Source organism: Carassius carassius, chromosome 34 (genome assembly GCF_963082965.1).
Source record: "Carassius carassius chromosome 34, fCarCar2.1, whole genome shotgun sequence".
Lineage (NCBI taxonomy): Eukaryota > Metazoa > Chordata > Actinopteri > Cypriniformes > Cyprinidae > Carassius > Carassius carassius.
Genome location: NC_081788.1, coordinates 10368442 through 10387173, shown reverse-complemented (window position 1 = coordinate 10387173; position 18732 = coordinate 10368442). Strand labels below are relative to the sequence as shown.

Sequence of the window (18732 nt, the reverse complement as noted above, 5' to 3'; positions counted from 1 at the left end):
GGTTCTTTTAGATTCAGGAATTCCAGGAGAAGATGCTGAGCTAAAAGCCTTAAAAACCACCCTAAGCCTTAACTTTCCATTCATCAAGATCCTCTGATTCGAACCGGTCTTTCTCATCAACTCACTTCAGCAGAGACCAACTGGAGCCTAAAAGTACATCAGGACTCTTCTTCAAACAGGGGGAGACTTTCAAGAATCAAACTTACAGTAGTCTTATTAATTGATACATTAAGTATCATATGCACCTTTTCAAAGGTGTGTTTGAACTAAGAAATGATGTTTCCTTCAAGCTGTAGATCTGCTGAATATCAAATTGTATGATACTGTAGCTTCATGTTTTTATTTTTCTTCTCTTTACTGCTTAAGCTTTAACCCATTTTCCAATGCCAACACACAACTGCATGTGTGTGTGTGTATGTGTGCATGTTAGACTTGTTTAGGTGTTTAGGTAGTTAATAAAGTCTTACTTGTATCACATTTGAGGTTGTTCATTGTTTGCTCATAACTGAAGTCCCTAATCATGCAGATTTTAGCTACATGCCCTGAGTAGTATTGTACAGTAAGAAAGTTTTTTTTTCTTAACCAGTAAATTAATGTTCTTAGAATTGAAAGACAGTTGACACTGAGAGGTCAAGTAAATACTTACAGTGGATCTAAATATTTATTATTAAATCATAACTAATTATGAATGATTATTCATATTTCCCCTTTTGAGCTGATTCGCTACACAGCATTTTTCCATATAATAAGAGGTAAATTATCCCTTTAAATGAATACCCATCCTCTGAGGTGCGGACAGAAACACTCTTTAAGGAGGAAATACCACACAGATCATAAATCTTAGATTAATGCAAACAGCAAACATATTCATTAGTCTATAAAGTCAATTTTTTGTCACAGTGATGGAAGTGCTATAGCTTTGTTGTGGTTTGTCTTATTTTATTTCTCAATGCTTTCACTGGCCACACATTCTTCATTAGAGACACAACAGGCTGCCAAACACTTGCAGAGATTCCAATTATGTCCACAAAAGACAAAACAAGAGCTGCCCATAAAATACATTAACTGGCCTCATAAATGTTTGGCAGACTAAGAGAGAAATGTGGAAACTGAAAAAGTGCAGCTTGATTTACTTTGGTGGAATCAGAGAAGACGACACTGGAGAAGAAAAAGACAATAAGATACTTACAATTTACTATACATTTTAAGTTTTTTTTTGTTTTTGTTTCTTATGCAAAACCTGTTTCAGGTAATGCTATAATGCAAAACTTTGAAAATATATATATTCTATTTAATATATCTTAATAATAAGAGTAATTTTGTCATTCAATCTGAGTCTCTTATATGCTGACCAAGGCTGCAAAAACAGTAATATTGCAAAATATTTTTAAATGACATTTTCTTTTTCATTTGAATACATTTTAAAATGTCATTTATTCCTGTGATGGCAAAGCTGAATTTTCAAAAGCCATTTTTTTATAGATATGTCTCTTTGATTAGAAAAAAAAATATGCAGGGAGAGCAAAGTCTTTCCTATCGATACACAGAAATGTGCCCTAACAAATAAGCATGATGCTCAGATCACAACAGCTCTTTCCCTTCTTATCCTCTTTCTATCTGTGTGTGCCAATCCCAACAACAATATTTCAGTGTTCCTCGTCCCGATGCCTTGACGGCTTTTCTACAGGAGATTACACAAGTCAGCACACAGAGTTCAATGCCATTTGTCAGGGTCTGCAAACACAGAGATTTTCATATTTTATGACTCTCTTGTCTAGGGGGATTTTGGAAGCAACAGTGTCAAAACCAAGAATAAAGGGTACCTGCTTAATGCAAACGAAACAAAACGCTTTGCCAAGTTGTAACATGAATGTTATAGAAAAGTGTTAAATCAGGATTATATATATATTTAGAGAAGTACTAAGTATCTAAAACAATAAATACGCAACACATTTTTTTATTTACATAGAAAATATATTTTTTTTGAAAAAGGTGATGTACATGTATTTGTACATGCATCACAGTTTTCAAAAAAACTTTAAACAGCACTACAGTATATAAGCTATTATATTAAAATATAAAACAGTTTTCAACATGATTATATATATGCACTGTAAAATATTTCCAGGATTTCACAATATATAACTGTAATATTTCACAGGTAATTACATTATTACCACTTCACAGGCTTTAACTGTGATATTTCACAATACAATACCGTATTTAGACTTTTACTGTGAAAATAATGCAGGCGCGGGGCTTTTACCAGAAACTACTGTGAATTCCGTCATTTTCGCGCTGCAACTGCGTCATCTGAGCTCCCCTGGAGCTCCCTGGCCTGATCTCCTCACACTCGACGGATTAAGTGCGGTAAGTGTTTAATTTCAAACTTTGTCAATTTGATGACTGTTTTTAATATGAAATTTCATGTTATTTAAAAGTATGAACCAAATTAGCGTTAGTTAAGTTCTGTTTCATGTTTTGTAACTTAGCTGGAGCAGACTCGCGTCTAGGTTTGAGCGCGCAAATTTGAATGATCAGACGTTGGTTGTGTTAATAAGTGTATAGCTAGTAGTACCGTATTAAGTTATTAACTGTGAGGCTTCACGTTAACTACACCGTCAAAATTGAACTTTAGCCTTGCTTAATGCTTTTCTTAGTTAACGTTCGTTACTTTAACAGCGCTCTCTTTTCCCACAGCATTTTTCTACCACCGGGAAATAAAGTTATAAGGTAAGCTGTGGCCTTAATGTGTGTATTATGACAGTTATGATCAACTAGATACATTATAGTGTTGTGGATTTGTGCAAAGGTGGAATAAATTAATCTCAAATTAGTAATGTTAGCTAGCTGGGCGTCGTCCATATTTTTCTGCCGTGTGTGTGAAACGGAGCAGCCGTTGTCTGTCTCGTCAACAGAAAAAATTAAGTGCATTTTATTATATAAAAAAGATATAGGAAAATGTGTTTATCACTGAATTAGTGGAGCTTCGTTAGCTGTGCTATTCTAAAGTAAAACAGGTCGACATCTGGAGATATTAGGAGCCATTTTGTCTGTGAACGGGTAATAATTCTAGGAGGAAGAGTGCAAGCAGAAACAGCCCCATGGAGATGGACTGGCAACAGGCTCTTCCTCCATCCTCTGCAAACAGTACGTGTAAATTATGTAAATTGTTGTGTGCAAATGCATTGCCTGGGTAAATCACACACATCTAACTTACTTTGTTGCAGGACTATTCTTGACTGTGTGTTTGTGATGTAAATGTTTTTCAGTTGCTGTTATTTAAATGGTTGCTGTTTAACTGAATCCAAGTAATGTCACCTTGTTAAAACTGAGCTAACTTTAGTTTTGCTCAGTACTGCAACAGCAGTGACCCACTGAAGGTGATGACTGGGAACTGAAACCTTTTTAATCCCACTTGAATTAAACTAACATCTTTCTTCTCTGTCTTTTTGTTTATATGTGCTTCTTGGGCATCAACCCAGAGACAGGTACAAAATCAAAGAGGCAGAGAGGACACATAAACCAGCAAGTCTGTACACTGATCAGGAAGCTCATTGACTTTGAATGGATGTCAGTCTAATGTAAGTTGTGTTCCAACTACAGAACAGACTAACGAAACACTGTCTTTGTTTTAAGCTAGAATTAGTTATGCAGTAAGATGTTTACTTAAGCTATTAAAGGGTTAGTTCACTCAAAAATGAAAAGTCTCTCATTAATTACACTCCCTCATGATGTTCCAAACAATTTTGTTCAACACAAATTAAGATAATTTTAAGAAGTCCGAGAGCTTTCTGATCCCGCTTATAGACTGCAATGTTATAACCGCTTTCAAGCCCCAGAAAGGTAGTAAAAACATTGTTAAAATAGTCCACGTGACTACAGTGGTTCAACCTTATTGCTATGATGCGACAAGAATACTTTTTGTGCGTTCCGCACTATTAAGTATTTTTGCATCGTTTCATAACATTAAGGTTGAACCACTGTAGTCACATGGACTATTTTAACAATCTTCACTACCTTTCCGGGCCTTGAAAGTAGTAATAAAATTGCTGTCCATGGAGGAGTCAGAAAATGTCTTAATTTGTGTTCCAAAGATGAACGAAGGGCTAACGTGTTTGGAATGAGGGTGGGTTTTTGGGTAAACTATCCCTTTAATCTGTTCTACGAGTTTAGACAGGCTGCAAAATGTGTAAAATTCATTGTTCTTACGTTTATTTGAATTAAACATGCCTTTTCAATGTTATAGGTTATTATGTTAGAATAAAAACTTTACAATAGTTTTAAGTGTAAATTTACATCACATTACTGGCTTACTGAGTTGCATTACTATGTACGCATGTCATGTAATTTTTGCTTAACCTCAATCATGTTACTTTCAGAGTCCTCTGGTTTGTTGATTTAATATTAATTGATATAGTACTATTCACATGATTTATCTGATTTATCATGAGTTTTACAATTGTAATTTCTTAAATTGTACACATTTTAGGATTAGTTTTACAATGCGAGTACCATACTTGCAGGTATTTGCACCACAAAGTAACTTAAACTTTTTGTCTTTCTTATCTTTTGTAGATAGTGGACAGAACCCATACTATGCAGGTGCCTGCTGCAAGGGAAGGAGTGAGACACCTGCAACCCTCTCTTTTCCCACCTTTTTGTCTTTTCTTCCCTCTCTCACTCTCTCTTCTCTCTCTCCTTCTTTCTCTTTTCAGCTCCTACGTTGTGAAGTACCATTATCACATAGTAAACACATGCACAGTGCACACACATAGATACACATTCCTGTTACCCAGTGTTCATTCCTGTTATTAAATTGTATTTTTCAAGTACCATTATCACATAATGGTAAACACAGTAAACACATTCACACACATATTGACAGGCATTCATTTTACCCAGTGTTCATTCATGTTACACTGTTTATTCCTGTTATTAAAATGTATTTTTCTTCTAAAAAAATAAAAGTTAAACCATTGTTTTTATCGGTTTTGTTTGGTCCATCATTTATGCTAAATCACAGTATAGACATGGTTAAATACAGTAATTCTACAGCAGCTTACTGCTAAATCACAGTAATATGACGGCATAGTTATTGTGCTTATATATAAGCACATTAGCATGATTTATGAAGGATAATGTGACAATAAAGATTAGACTGGAGTAATGGCTGCTGAAGCCCCACATTTTCTATCACAGGAATTAATTTAATTTTGAAATATATTAAATTAAAAACAGTTACTTTAAATTGAAATAATATTCACAATACTGTGTTTTTACTATATTTTCAAATAAATAAATGCAGCTTTGGTGATCAAAGAGAATTCTTTCAAGCACATAAAAAAAAGAAAAAAGAATAAGAATAATAATACCAACTTTTTCATATCCATAAGGACGTTCTAAATGACTCGAGGCTAGGTACAGAATAAAGCTGACACCAACATGTTTCACTATTATCTCCTTGTTCTCCTTTGAAAAACACATTTCTTTCCTTTTGTCATATTCAGTGAACAGACTCTCTCCTTTCCTGAGACTCTTGGCCTCGATTAAAACATTGACATTTCTGTAAGTGGCAGATACAGATTCTAGACCAGGAAGAGAGGGTCATGTCTGCGGGCGCTCCGGTTTTTGCATGTTTTTAAGCTGACCTGAGATCAGACAGACTGACATGTCAAGTTTCACCTCGTGGGAAAGAAAGAAAAACGAAGGAGCTCCCTGGGAGTCTAAAGAAGAGATTTAAAAGAATACATTTTACCAATACTGTGAGGCGAAACCGTGCCTGGAGACACCTGCAGTCCCTCAGATAAAATAAAGGATTTGGGGAAAATGTCTCTGAAAATATTTATCAAAGTCTACATCATACATTGGTGAAAAAGTAATAAAACTTCTGTGAAATAGAGCAAAAGGTTTGTTAGAAAAGTTTGCTGTAAAGGGCAAATCTACAACACATCAAAGTTACCAGCAGTAACTTTTCACTTCACATGGAGCAAAATCAGAGTTGACAGCACTTCTGTTGTCATTGTGTTCTTAAAGATCACCACTAGAGCCACTTCTGGACGAGATGATGTTTCAGTTACAAGTCTTATCATCCACGTCTGTGATTTTGTATTGATTTGGACAGGACCTTGTTTCTTACACAGGTTTTCTAGATGTGGGGGTTACAGAAGGCCATGTGCTGTGGTTACATGCAACATGTACGACATACTGTATATGTCTTTTAATCTTTTAACTTTACAGAAGTGTGGAGTAGAAGATATACAAACAAAAAAAAAACGTAATGTGTAGAATATAGTTGGATTTTATCTATTAATATTGTAATATTGATATTGAAATAGTCAGAAGTTTCTGTGACCTGCCTCTTTTTAATTCATTTCATATTACTTTTTTTGTCAGATGCCATCCATATTGATAGGTTCAGCAAGATGACTGCACAAATGGTAGTTCAAGGTAGTCAAAAACACATGAGGAAAAGCACTGTGACAAAAGAATATCACCCAAAACATGGAAATATCCATTCGGATGGGAGTAGATTTCTCAGAGGACCATTAGGTTTGCAGAAAAACAGAAATTTGCTTTGGATTTTTTTACAGTGGTTTTGTGTAAAAAAACAACAACAGACTTAACAGATTCGGATGAGATTAATCGCAAAGTACATCTGTGAAAACTACAAAAAAGAAAATTCTGTCATCGTTTACTCACCCTCAAGTTTATCCAAACCTGTATAATTTTCTTTATTCTGATGACCACAAAAGAAGACATTTTGATGAATGTTGGTAATCAAACAGTTGTGGGTATCAATTTCCATAGCCATCCTCCCCTCCCATTCTTCAAAAAAGCTTTTTTTTTTTAGGGATTTTCATTTTCATTTCATTTTTTTCATTTTTCACTAACCAAATTTGTTTTAAATGTTTTAAAAATTAATTAATTTATTTATTTTCAGTAATTTATCAGAATATTTAAAAAGGTTTGCTGCATGGTTACAATACACTGTGCATAATGCATAATTTTTAGAGAAACATTTAGAGAAAAAAAACCTTAAGTCGTATATAAGAAGTCACTATTTCTGATTTCATTCAGAAATAGGCCTAATGCTGATGCAAAATGTTTACAAACATTATAATAAACATTGTAAACATAGCTAGACTATTTTAGTTCCCTTCACTCCACAACAAATCCTTTCAATTAACAGTATTTAGAAAAGAATGAGAATTGAAAATAGGCCTATAAACAGCAATATAAATGACAAGCCAAAATGAATTAATTTAGGCTAAAATGAAACTGAAACCAATATTGGGTCTCTCATTTGACACAAAATCAAATGTTTCCATATTCACAATGTACCTGAACGGACCTGCCAAATTATTATTTCTTATGTAGCCTACTTCACAAAAATGTTTTGCATAACATCACGGCAGTACGGTTATAACACTTAACGGCACAGATTTTACTACTTATTTAAACTGAGCAGTGTGTGTGTTTTTTTTTTTCATACTGTATGTTTTACTGGCAGTATTTTATTATGGTAAAGAACAGGCTGCACTGTCAAGGTACAGCAGCAAAGCTTAACTGTGTGTGTGCATGCGGCGCCAGCAATCACTTGAATTTTCTCCATCAAACACTGGAAGCAACTACTACTTTTAATCATAAAGGTAATCAGAATTGTAAATGGTTTACCTTTATTTGTGTATATTCACTATAAATATATAACGATAAGAAGCTACTATACTGTAACTGTTGGTTTTAAATTCACTTGACCCAGATTATGTTTCTTAAGGTAACTTTACATAAGACGCAAGAATAACAACATAATTGGACAGAATGCAGGGGTCTTTAGACGTGTTTTTAAAAGTTTTGTGTTACTTTACATTTTAACAACGCAGTACTCATGGCATGAGACACCAAAAGAAAACAATACAAGTTGTGATGCATGACTGTGGCACCATTGTGTGTAAATTACACTAGACACTAAAAATATCCGAAAAAAGAAATGATAAAAGCAAGTGGAGAGTGTCTGTCCTTTGCCTTTAGAATGCCAAAAGCAGGATAGGATTGACATGGATGTACGACAAGTTGCAAATTTCCACCTGATAGCCTGTGGGGACCATGAAAGCTCTCAGGTGATCAGCACGGTAAGTGACCCTGTGATGTTGTGTGAGTGGTAGCCGATAGCCCTTTTGGCCGACTGCCTCCAGTGTTGCAAAGATTATTGTCAAGTGCTGGTTTTAACAGTAAGAGAGTGAGTGTCGAACTCACTCTCGAATGCCTTCTGAGAGGTAGGTTTGATCTGCTATATGGTATAATGGGAGGACGCTCAAATTTGTGAAAATAAGTGCTAGATAGTGTGTTACAGAGCTGAATGCTGGGTAATCAGGCCCTGCAGCTAGTGATTAATACCCACGTGTCTGATCCCATAAAAGTTGGAGTCTGTATATGCATCCACAGGCACGCCACAGGCTTGGATAGCATCTGTGTGTACATTCACTTTGAAAGTTCTCTTCTCAGCGCTGCATAATTCACTCTCTCACTTCGTTTCCTGCAGAGTCCAACACCACAGGAAACACGGAGAGAGAACAGTTATGGAGTAACCAGCAGAGATAAAGAATAACATTATGTTGCTGGCCAAAAATAAAAAAAACAACAACATGAAACCCAGACTGATCCTTCCTGTTGTTCAGACACAAAGTCATCCTGGGCATCTAATTCAGATTTCACTAGTGTATGATAGTCTGCAGGTGTTATTTCTTCTTCACTTGGAGGAAGAGAGAATGAGAGAGATTTAAGGAATTTGCAAGTTTGAATCTGACTTAGATGCATCATATCCTGATTCTGTTTCATCTAATTCTCCTCATAATTTCCTGTTTTTTCTACTATCACTTATTCTGACAAAAAAGGTTGGCCTGACACACCGCAAAAATAACAAGTCCAAGGCTCCAGACTGTGCCTAAAACAGTTGCGTTCGTGACCAAAAATATTAATTAGCGAGAGATATTTTGGCTGAAATTACCACTGGCAATTAAAATTACAATTAAATTTACATGTAATGACTTAAACATATGCATGTAATGGACATCCTTCATTAAACATGAGCAGAATTTTTTTTTGTACAAATCGTTTGTAAAGCCGTTCTGATGTAAACTTTCAAATTTATGAAAATATTTTCAAAATGTTAGTTGGTACGAAACCATGTGTAAATGGTGCGTAAAATGTTCTATGTTCTTTTTGGCAAACTGATGACACTGAATTCTGATGCACTGCCATAATAATTACAATTTAATTTTCCCTTGCCCTCTTTTTGAAATTTTCCTTTATTTATTTACGGTATATATAATTTTTTGCAGCTGAGTTGATAACTGTAAAACACACGCACATCACTGTCACTATTTACCCAGCTGCAAACAGAGGACGGGTGGTACAAACATCCTACTTGTACAACGTCTGCCTTCAACAACTGAGGGGTCAATATTACTGGTTACTGCTTTGCTATATTTAATACAATTTTTTAAAAATGACATACTAGTAGGCTAATACGTTGCCACTGTGGATACTCAAAATCAAAGGAAATAAAGCATATCAGCTGATCGTTTTATGAAGAGTGTTTGCCATTTTTTCATCAGGCCCTTTGGTGGACACACATTATTGAATATTTATTGTTAGGCATATGGCCTATTAGTCTTTTTTTGCATTTACGCAAGAGGCACTGGAGCAAAACCTGAGAACTGCATTCTCACTGCATTTCTGGACACGCAATTTGTATAGCTGTAATACAGTCTTGGCCAAAGGTTTTGAGAATTACATAAATATTAGTTTTCAAAAAGTTTGCTGCTAAACTGCTTTTAGATCTTTTTTTCAATTGTTTCTGTGATGTACTGAAATATATTTACAAGCACTTCATACGTTTCAAAGGCTTTTCAAAGGACATTTATGCAAAGAGTCAGTATTTGCAGTGTTGGCCCTTCTTTTTTAGGACCTCTGCAATTCGACTGGGCATGCTCTCAATCAACTTCTGGGCCAAATCCTGACTGATAGCAACCCATTGTTTCATAATCACTTCTTGGAGTTTGTCAGAATTAGTGGGTTTTTGTTTGTCCACCCGCCTCTTGAGGATTGACCACAAGTTCTCAATGGGATTAAGATCTGGGGAGTTTCCAGGCCATGGACCCAAAATTTCAACATTCTGGTCCCCGAGCCACTTAGTTATCACTTTTGCCTTATGGCACGGTGCTCCATCGTGCTGGAAAATGCATTGTTCTTCACCAAACCGTTGTTGGATTGTTGGAAGAAGTTGCTGTTGGAGGGTGTTTTGGTACCATTCTTTATTCATGGCTGTGTTTTTGGGCAGAATTGTGAGTGAGCCCACTCCCTTGGATGAGAAGCAACCCCACACATGAATGGTGTCAGGATGCTTTACTGTTGGCATGACACAGGGCTGATGGTAGCGCTCACCTTTTCTTCTCCGGACAAGCCTTTTTCCAGATGCCCCAAACAATCGGAAAGGGGCTTCATCGGAGAATATGACTTTGCCCCAGTCCTCAGCAGTCCACTCACTATACTTTCTGCAGAAGATCAATCTGTCCCTGATGTTTTTTTTGGAGAGAAAGTGGCTTCTTTGCTGCCCTTCTTGACACCAGGCCATCTCCCAAAAGTCTTCGCCTCACTGTGCGTGTAGATGCGCTCACACCTGCCTGCTGCCATTCCTGAGCAAGCTCTGCACTGGTGGCACTCTGATCCCGCAGCTGAATCCTCTTTAGGAGACGATCCTGGCGCTTGCTGGACTTTCTTGGACGCCCTGAAGCCTTCTTTACAAGAATTGAACCTCTTTCCTTGAAGTTCTTGATGATCCTATAAATTGTTGATTTAGGTGCAATCTTAGTAGCCACAATATCCTTGCCTGTGAAGCCATTTTTATGCAATGCAATGATGGCTGCACACGTTTCTTTGCAGGTCACCATGGTTAACAACGGAAGAACAATGATTTCAAGCATCACCCTCCTTTTAACATGTCAAGTCTGCCATTCTAACCCAATCAGCCTGACATAATGATCTCCAGCCTTGTGCTCGTCAACATTCTCACCTGAGTTAACAAGACGATTACTGAAATGATCTCAGCAGGTCCTTTAATGACAGCAATGAAATGCAGTGGAGAGGTTTTTTTGGGATTAAGTTAATTTTCATGGCAAAGAAGGACTATGCAATTCATCTGATCACTCTTCATAACATTCTGGAGTATATGCAAATTGCTATTATAAAAACTTAAGCAGCAACTTTTCCAATTTCCAATATTTATGTAATTCTCAAAACTTTTGGCCACGACTGTACATAGGTGGGGATTATGCTAATTGTTAATGAGCGTGCACGTGGGCCCTATTTACGAATGAATGAAATTCATTAACATACGTTTAACTAACAAATTGGACATTTACGAAGTGCTTGGCAATCCGGAGGAGAGTTTTCGGGAAGGTCTGTTTTACAAGCAAATTACTCAGAATTTACTCATATATTTGCGCAAGTTTCATGAATGAGGCCCATTGCCTTTTTCCTGTTTGTTTTGCGATCACATCTTTTTTATGTTGACATTATAAATGGAGACGATGCATATCAAACTTTCAGTGGGAGAAAAAGACTTTCATACAGTCCTTATCTCTGTCAGACACCAGTGCTGATGGCACACCTGCTAAAAGCTGATTCCAGTTGTGCAGCATGAGAGAGATCAAGAATGACGGAGACATGCGAAGTAAAAGTGCAGACAAGCAGTGTCTACTTGAACAACTTGAACAAACTACAACAGGTAAAGCTGTCAACTGTGTGGACATTAACAATAACAATTCTCGCTTATAATCGATAATAATATAACTTCTGATTACCAAGATCTTTAGTCTATATGTTGTACTCTATTAATGCATGAACTTCATATTATGTGTAGCATTATTATTTAGCGTTAAATTAATTTATTTTTAATAATATAATTTAGTAAAAATATTATGTAAAATAAATATAGATTTAGATTCATCAGTAGTCATGCCTGTTTACTTTAATACATATAAATTAAATGTTGGCATATCATATATATTGGCTTTATATCAGCCATCAGCAGCGGCCATTAAAAAAATCCATATCAGTCGACCATTAGCTGTTATAAAAATAACGGAAAATTCCAATATGCAGATAAGATATAACATTCAAAGAACACAGTCATGGTCTTAAAATTGGCGAAAATGAAAATAAAAATAGCACTCTGTAAAAAAATAAAAAATTAAAGAATCATATTAAAGCATGTTGTGCTCATATGGATGTGGATTCAGTCTGGCTGAATCACAATCCGATTCTGTTCTTTCCACTTGTCCTCATAATTTCCTGTCCTCTCGCTATGGCATAATAAAATAAAAGTAAAAAGAATAGCAATGTGCTACATAAATCATATTAAAGCATGTGCTGCTCATATGAACATTGCAGGTCTGAGTCTGACTGTTCCTTCAGAGTCAGTTCTGTTTCTTTAACTTCTGATTTCCTGCCCTATCTCTTTTCTCACTAAAAGTGAAGGTGGAAAAAAGCAATGTGTCATAATTCATATTAAGACCCACTCTAATATCCCAATGATGCTTGCCAAACAAACAGGGCAAAGAGGGACAGATTTAAAGTACATGTACTCTCAATGCTGCCATTAGCAGAAATGCCTCACACCTGTCTTGGTGTGCTGTATTAATGGGTGCTAAAGTAGTTTGTGTGTAAACTGTTCATTTGCCTCAGATACACAGAATTGGTGGGAGTACATCTGGACCATTGAGCTGTCATTGCAATGGTAATCACATCCATCTACTGTCTCATTCATCGTCCCCTCTGCGACAGATTTACACACCAATTTTGGTGTAAGCCTGACATGACCATTAATTTGCATGTGCATTCATAATACAAGACCTGGCACTGGTACCGCTTTCTTTCTCCTGACACTACAAAAGTTTACTTTACTCCAGACAACATGAAACTGCCAACACATTTAACAGAATGTGGCACATTTATAAGCAAAACACTTTTCAGCAGTAAAAAGTAGGACAGAACTTGATTTACTTCATCTGGATTTGATTGGATCCTGAAAAGTGGGTGAAACATAGGCCGTGATATTATTGGTTGATATTTCTTTTATGCCTTTAGGAGGTATTGTAGGGTTATTAAACTTAGATGAAATTGTGTGAAAACAACCATTTTTCTACAAAATAACAGCATGTACTGACAACTGATGAACAGTTAGACTAGGGACATTTATTTAAGAAATCAGGGGTCCATTCTGGGTCAATTTTTGACCAACAAAATATACAGGATACACACTCAGACATAAACAGTGGCTGAATGGGCAATCACCTCCTGGGTTTAGGGTCAAGCCATTGTACGTGTACACGCACACATAATACACACATCATCAATCAAGCACATGTGCTCGCCTCGTCACTTCATCTCTGACACGACCCGAGAACTGAAAGGTACGACCGCTCCTTTAGCATAATTACAACACATCACATTTAAACAGAATGCTGATCAGGGACCATCTTTCATCATCGATCACATTCATCAACATGGAACATACAAGTCATCGATTTTCAGGATATTTTAACATTTATAAATAACAATGTTATCAAAGGTCTGTATCTTAGACACCCAAGCTGCTGGAATAGGACTTTTATTGCTTATACAGAGCTAAATTTTATATTTTTTATCCTTTCTGACCCTTGCACAAACCTTTCTGCATCATTAAGTCATAATTAAGTATGCTTATCAAGCCCTTTTCCTCACATGTCCCAACAGTGCATCTAAGTTTAGGTTTTATGCTCATTATGGGGACATTTGGTCCTCTTTAATGGAAGCAAATCTTGACCCACAAACCCTTGCATTAATATTCATGCACACACTCATTCAAAAAGACACACTGCTTAAAAAATAGGTGAGCTACATCATCCCAGACATGCTGTGCAGTGCTATTCACGTATCTTGTTCTACCTTTTAATGCTCTCTCTCTCACACAAGTCTTACCGAAGTCTTTATGTGAGGACATCCAGCCGATGGCTTTGAGAGAGACGATAGCAAGTAGTCCCGATCCCACAAAAGAGCCGATGCCGGAGAAGAAGAAGAACAGGCCCATTATAGCACTCTGCATGGAGCGAGGAGCTGCGGAGTAGGCAAACTCCAGACCTACAAACACAAGATGATGCAGAAATCAGTGATAAAAGTCTGAAGTTTGCATCGAATGCATGATCAGAACCTCAAAGCATCCAAGGGATTCTATGCACATACACAAAAACACAGTCTTGGCGAAAAGATTATGGTTAAAAAAAATGACGAGCAGTTTCATTTGTAACAGCATGTGCTCACAGACAAAGACGCAGGGGGATACTACGATTGAATTGGAAAAGCTCTGACTTTTACGAATAAAACATGATCTATAATGAGCCTCTTTTGCATAGAAAGGAGGAGTGTTTGCAAAAAAGTCAATGACTTAAACATGTTGAGCGCTAAACGTAAGCATACAGAGCCTTATATGCCACATATGTGAATGTTTAGCAAATTCACTCAGTGTTTTGGTGGACCAGGACCACCACTTTAAAATAAAAAGGAGAAATTAATTATAAATACACTAATAAAAAAACTTTAAAAAAAAAAACTAAAGTGACAAATTAATAAAAAAAATTTAACTGCATAATTCACTTTACATGCAACATTTAAACATAAAAAGAAAAGTAATCTTTTTAAGCATTTTTAAAATGAAATGTAAAAGGTTAATTCTTTTAAATGAGTTAATGTTTTGTATTTTTATTTAAAATCTTTTTTTTTTTTATTAAATTCACATGCACATGTATTTTTTTTTTCAATTTGTGTCTTATTTACATACATATGAAAGAATAAACTGATAACTGATCTATGATCATTTTTAAGTGGCTTTCTTAGTTCTCCATACACTGTTAACGTCCCTATAAAGCAAACAAGAAAACCTCTTCAGAAGACATCAGACAAATGTCTGGAGATGAATGTGTGTGTGTGTCCATACATCCGTAGTACTCTAAAGGTCTGGCAGCAGAGTGACTCAGAAACACTAACTCATCTGCCAAAAATCAGCACACATCCCTAAATATTTACTGAAAGAGACAGGGAAAGAGAAAGAGGTATAAAAAGTACTATAATGAGGATGCTGAGTGGAGGGAAGAAAAGATGAAGTAGTTCCGAAAAATAGTGGATGTAGAAAGGACACAGAAGAAGAGAAAGAAAAGATCAAATCTCTTTTTAACCCTGAGTGGTGGCTGCCTGCTGGCTGACATTGATAATTTCATGGCACCTCAAACTTGTCATTTTTTAAATTATGGCTTGTGGGCACAACTGTCAGACTCGTTTACTGAGCCTGGTTAGGCCATGAATCTTCTTTGATAGATAGATAAAGAGTGAGTGAGAGAGAGAGAGAGAGAGAGAGAGAGAGAGAGCACAAGGGTAAAACAGCTAAAAAGAAGAGGGAAGGACTCCACCAAACAGAGCAAAAGAGATCATCCCATCACACAATCCCACGCTCACACTCCTCTGGAACAAACGCACATTAGGAGATGTGGAGGCAGGAGGGACAGAGAGAAAAAGAGCAGCGAAATAGAGAGATGAAGGAATGTGGCTGCTCTATTACAGTGTTTTTAGCTGTCCGCAGGCATGCCTGACCTTTTCTGAGTGCTCTTTGTGTCATAGAGACTGTGTCTGCATCCTTAGATGACAACGATCAGATGCTTGATAAGCCCTGGGCTCAAGAAACACCATTAAAACAACAGCAACTGTTCAAAATCAGTGAAGACTAAGAAAATTGCATGAGCTTGTGAGGTTTCATGAGGTTTTTCTAAAATCAATGGATTTACATTATTTGGTTATAATATTGTACCTAAATCTGCTGCGTGTCAGGAGCGTGGCGGCTGTCTCGCATTTTCTGTGTCTAGCGCGCCCACTCACAAAGCAGACAGCCACGCCTCTACTACCGCGGGCGTTTTTTCCACATTTTTTTTATTCGAATATTAATTTTCACCTTCGAAATTCGTTTTTTAAAAACTATTCGAATATATATTCGAATTTAGAATATTCGTTGACAGCCCTACTGCTCTGGGTGTGTGTTCATGGTGTGTGTGCACTTAGGATGGGTTAAATGCATAGCACGAATTCTGAGTAAGGGTCACCATACTTGACTGTCTGTCACTTCCTTCACCCATAATCAATTATTAATCAATCCAATGATCTCAGGTCTTCATCACATGGCTTGACACCGTTTTGACATGGGAGGACAGGATTGAAAACATGCTAAAGAGCAAACATGCAAAGGTGAGGTCAAACAGGGTCAAGACTTACATTATTTGAACCAAGTGCCATATTAAATATACACATACATTAACATTCAGTCGTTTCTTGAGCAGCAAATCAGCATATAAGAATGGTTTCTGAAAGATCATCATGCGACACTGAAGACTGGAGTAATGATGCTGAAAATTCAGCTTTGGCATTATATATATGCACAATGCATATTCTTTGCGATGGTGCTGATTTGCTGTTCAAAAAACTTCTGAACGTAAATGTCAACATTTAATATGGCTCTTGGTTCAAATAATGTAAGAATTGACCCTGTTTGACCTGACCTTTGCATGTTTTCTCTTTAGTTTGTTTTTACAATTTTTATTGTTGACTTGCTACCTACCAAACCTCACAATCCTGTCCTCCCATGTGGGAGTCAAAACAGTGTCAAGCCATGTGATGAAGACCTGAGATCACTGGATCGATTAATAATTGAACCCTAATACAAAAGACATGCCTTGCTTTGGTTAAGTTGCAGAGACGGTGTAAGGGTTGAAGAGAGGAAAAAAGGAAATCCACAAGGTGTCTCAATGTGGTGAGCATGGCAACAAGTCTAATGACACAACCATCCGTAATATCACGCATGAAGAAAAATAAAATATCTAACTTGACCTTTTCTAAGTTCAGAGCTAAATTATTCAAAACCAAGGAAAGAAGTTCAACTTGAAATGCTCTGCTTTCATTTCCCCCCTCGCAGAGTCAGGTAGTGGGCGATTTTTCTTTCTCTGAAAAAACATTACCCTTTAACACTTTTCAGAGAGAACGATATATAATTAAAATTCCCAGTGGAGAAAAAAAAAGAATCAGGTTTTAGGTCTGTCCCCTAGACTAGAGTCCTCACACATCTCATACACATAGTTTGTTTGTGTGTGTGTGTGTGTGTGTGTGTGTGTGTGTGTGTACGTGCGAGTGCATGTCTACAAAAATGTGACAAATCTGAATCAACTCCACTTCTGCTGTCATCTAACAGCACACGACAAAGTGAGCTGGAAGTCCAGTCCATTAAAAAGGATTTATTCAAACAGAATAGGGCCAGAGGAGGGAACTTTCCAGAGACATCTGTCACATTTCTTGTCATCCAATTTCCTGGAGGTTCCCCAGGGGTATAGGGATGGAGTGGTGAGGCTTTATTTTAAGGGTCCTCCGTGCTATCAGAAGGCATTTGCATTTCATGGGAGGGCTGGGACACTGGAGACCAGGGGTGAGATGGAGAGAGCTGACTACGAAAGTGTGTCAGCACATTGCCGCACAGACATGAAGTTATCAGAGACAAACCTGTGTTTAGCTGCTGTTGCAGTCACACTGAATCTCAGTCTTGCAGCCAGATGGAGTTGAGGAGTTTTTTCTCCCCAAAAAATCTAGTGCCAAGATATTTTGATTTGTAACTGTTGAATAAATGTCCGACAGCTGATCTACTGGTGACGGATGTTCGAAGAATGATTCGCACTGCGTCAAACAATCTCTGGCCATGGCCATCTTCCCAATCATGTTCAGATGTTAAAGGATTATTCAAGAAAATGAGAAAGGCAAAATTGATCTTCATTTTAGCAGTGACATCCTATTCAGCGTCTTTAATCTTAATATTTTTGATGCAGTCTTCGCACCTCTCCAATTTCTCTATCATTTCACAGCTGTCTGTGATCAGTAGGCGGGCTGCCTCTTGTATTGATTCTCAAAGCTTGATGGCTCTCTTCAGGTTTAAAAAGCGCCTGTGCAGATAGCGTCTTATAGCTTTCCACAATACTCGAACCCTGGAGACGTGATGGAGGAGCGGAAGATTACACTTAGCCTTCCTCATCTCCCCATTCTGCTGGAAATTCAATCAGAGGCCGGTACGTCCACTGTGGACACATATTATTTCACCAACGCTGTGCCTCTTTTCTTTTAATTTTTTTCTGGGTCCACAGATAAAAAATGAAATGAAGATGTTAACTGTTAAGGACAGCCACTATCCCCATAAGAAAGTAGAAGAAAAAGAAAGGGAAAACAAAGGTGTTGCTTGTTTCTTTTAAAGTGGGCTGCTGTGTTAACAAATGCTGCTTTTAACTTTGTGTGCCAGGATGTTTCTGATTGAGAATCATCTACGTGAACATAAGATGAGTGCATTGAGGAGATTATTATTATTTCTTTCTAAGAACAAGAGTCTCAAAGAGAGAAGTGTTCTATGGGGGTATAAGTACAGGCATGTAATTAAATTTAGGCATGTATAAAAAAATGTAGTTCATGTTCCAGTGCCAAGTTCTTTGAAACATACTCTATGTGTTCATATTGTTTCATGTGGTGTAACTTACAACAACCTTACAGTAACAATGGTCTTTTCATTTGTGGTTGTATTGCTGGTCAGCTGAGATCTGTTTCTTGTATTTTTTCCTATTT

At 36.9% G+C, this 18732-nt stretch overlaps 1 protein-coding gene across 1 annotated transcript in view; it reads right to left on the bottom strand.

Moving 5' to 3' along the window:
* Positions 1–18732, bottom strand: part of LOC132115464 (solute carrier family 15 member 4-like) — a 53587-nt gene that overhangs the window by 9051 nt on the left and 25804 nt on the right. The window contains exon 8 of the mRNA XM_059523957.1: positions 14023–14181. Coding sequence (XP_059379940.1) covers positions 14023–14181 — 159 coding nt within the window. The remainder of the gene's footprint in view (positions 1–14022; positions 14182–18732) is intronic.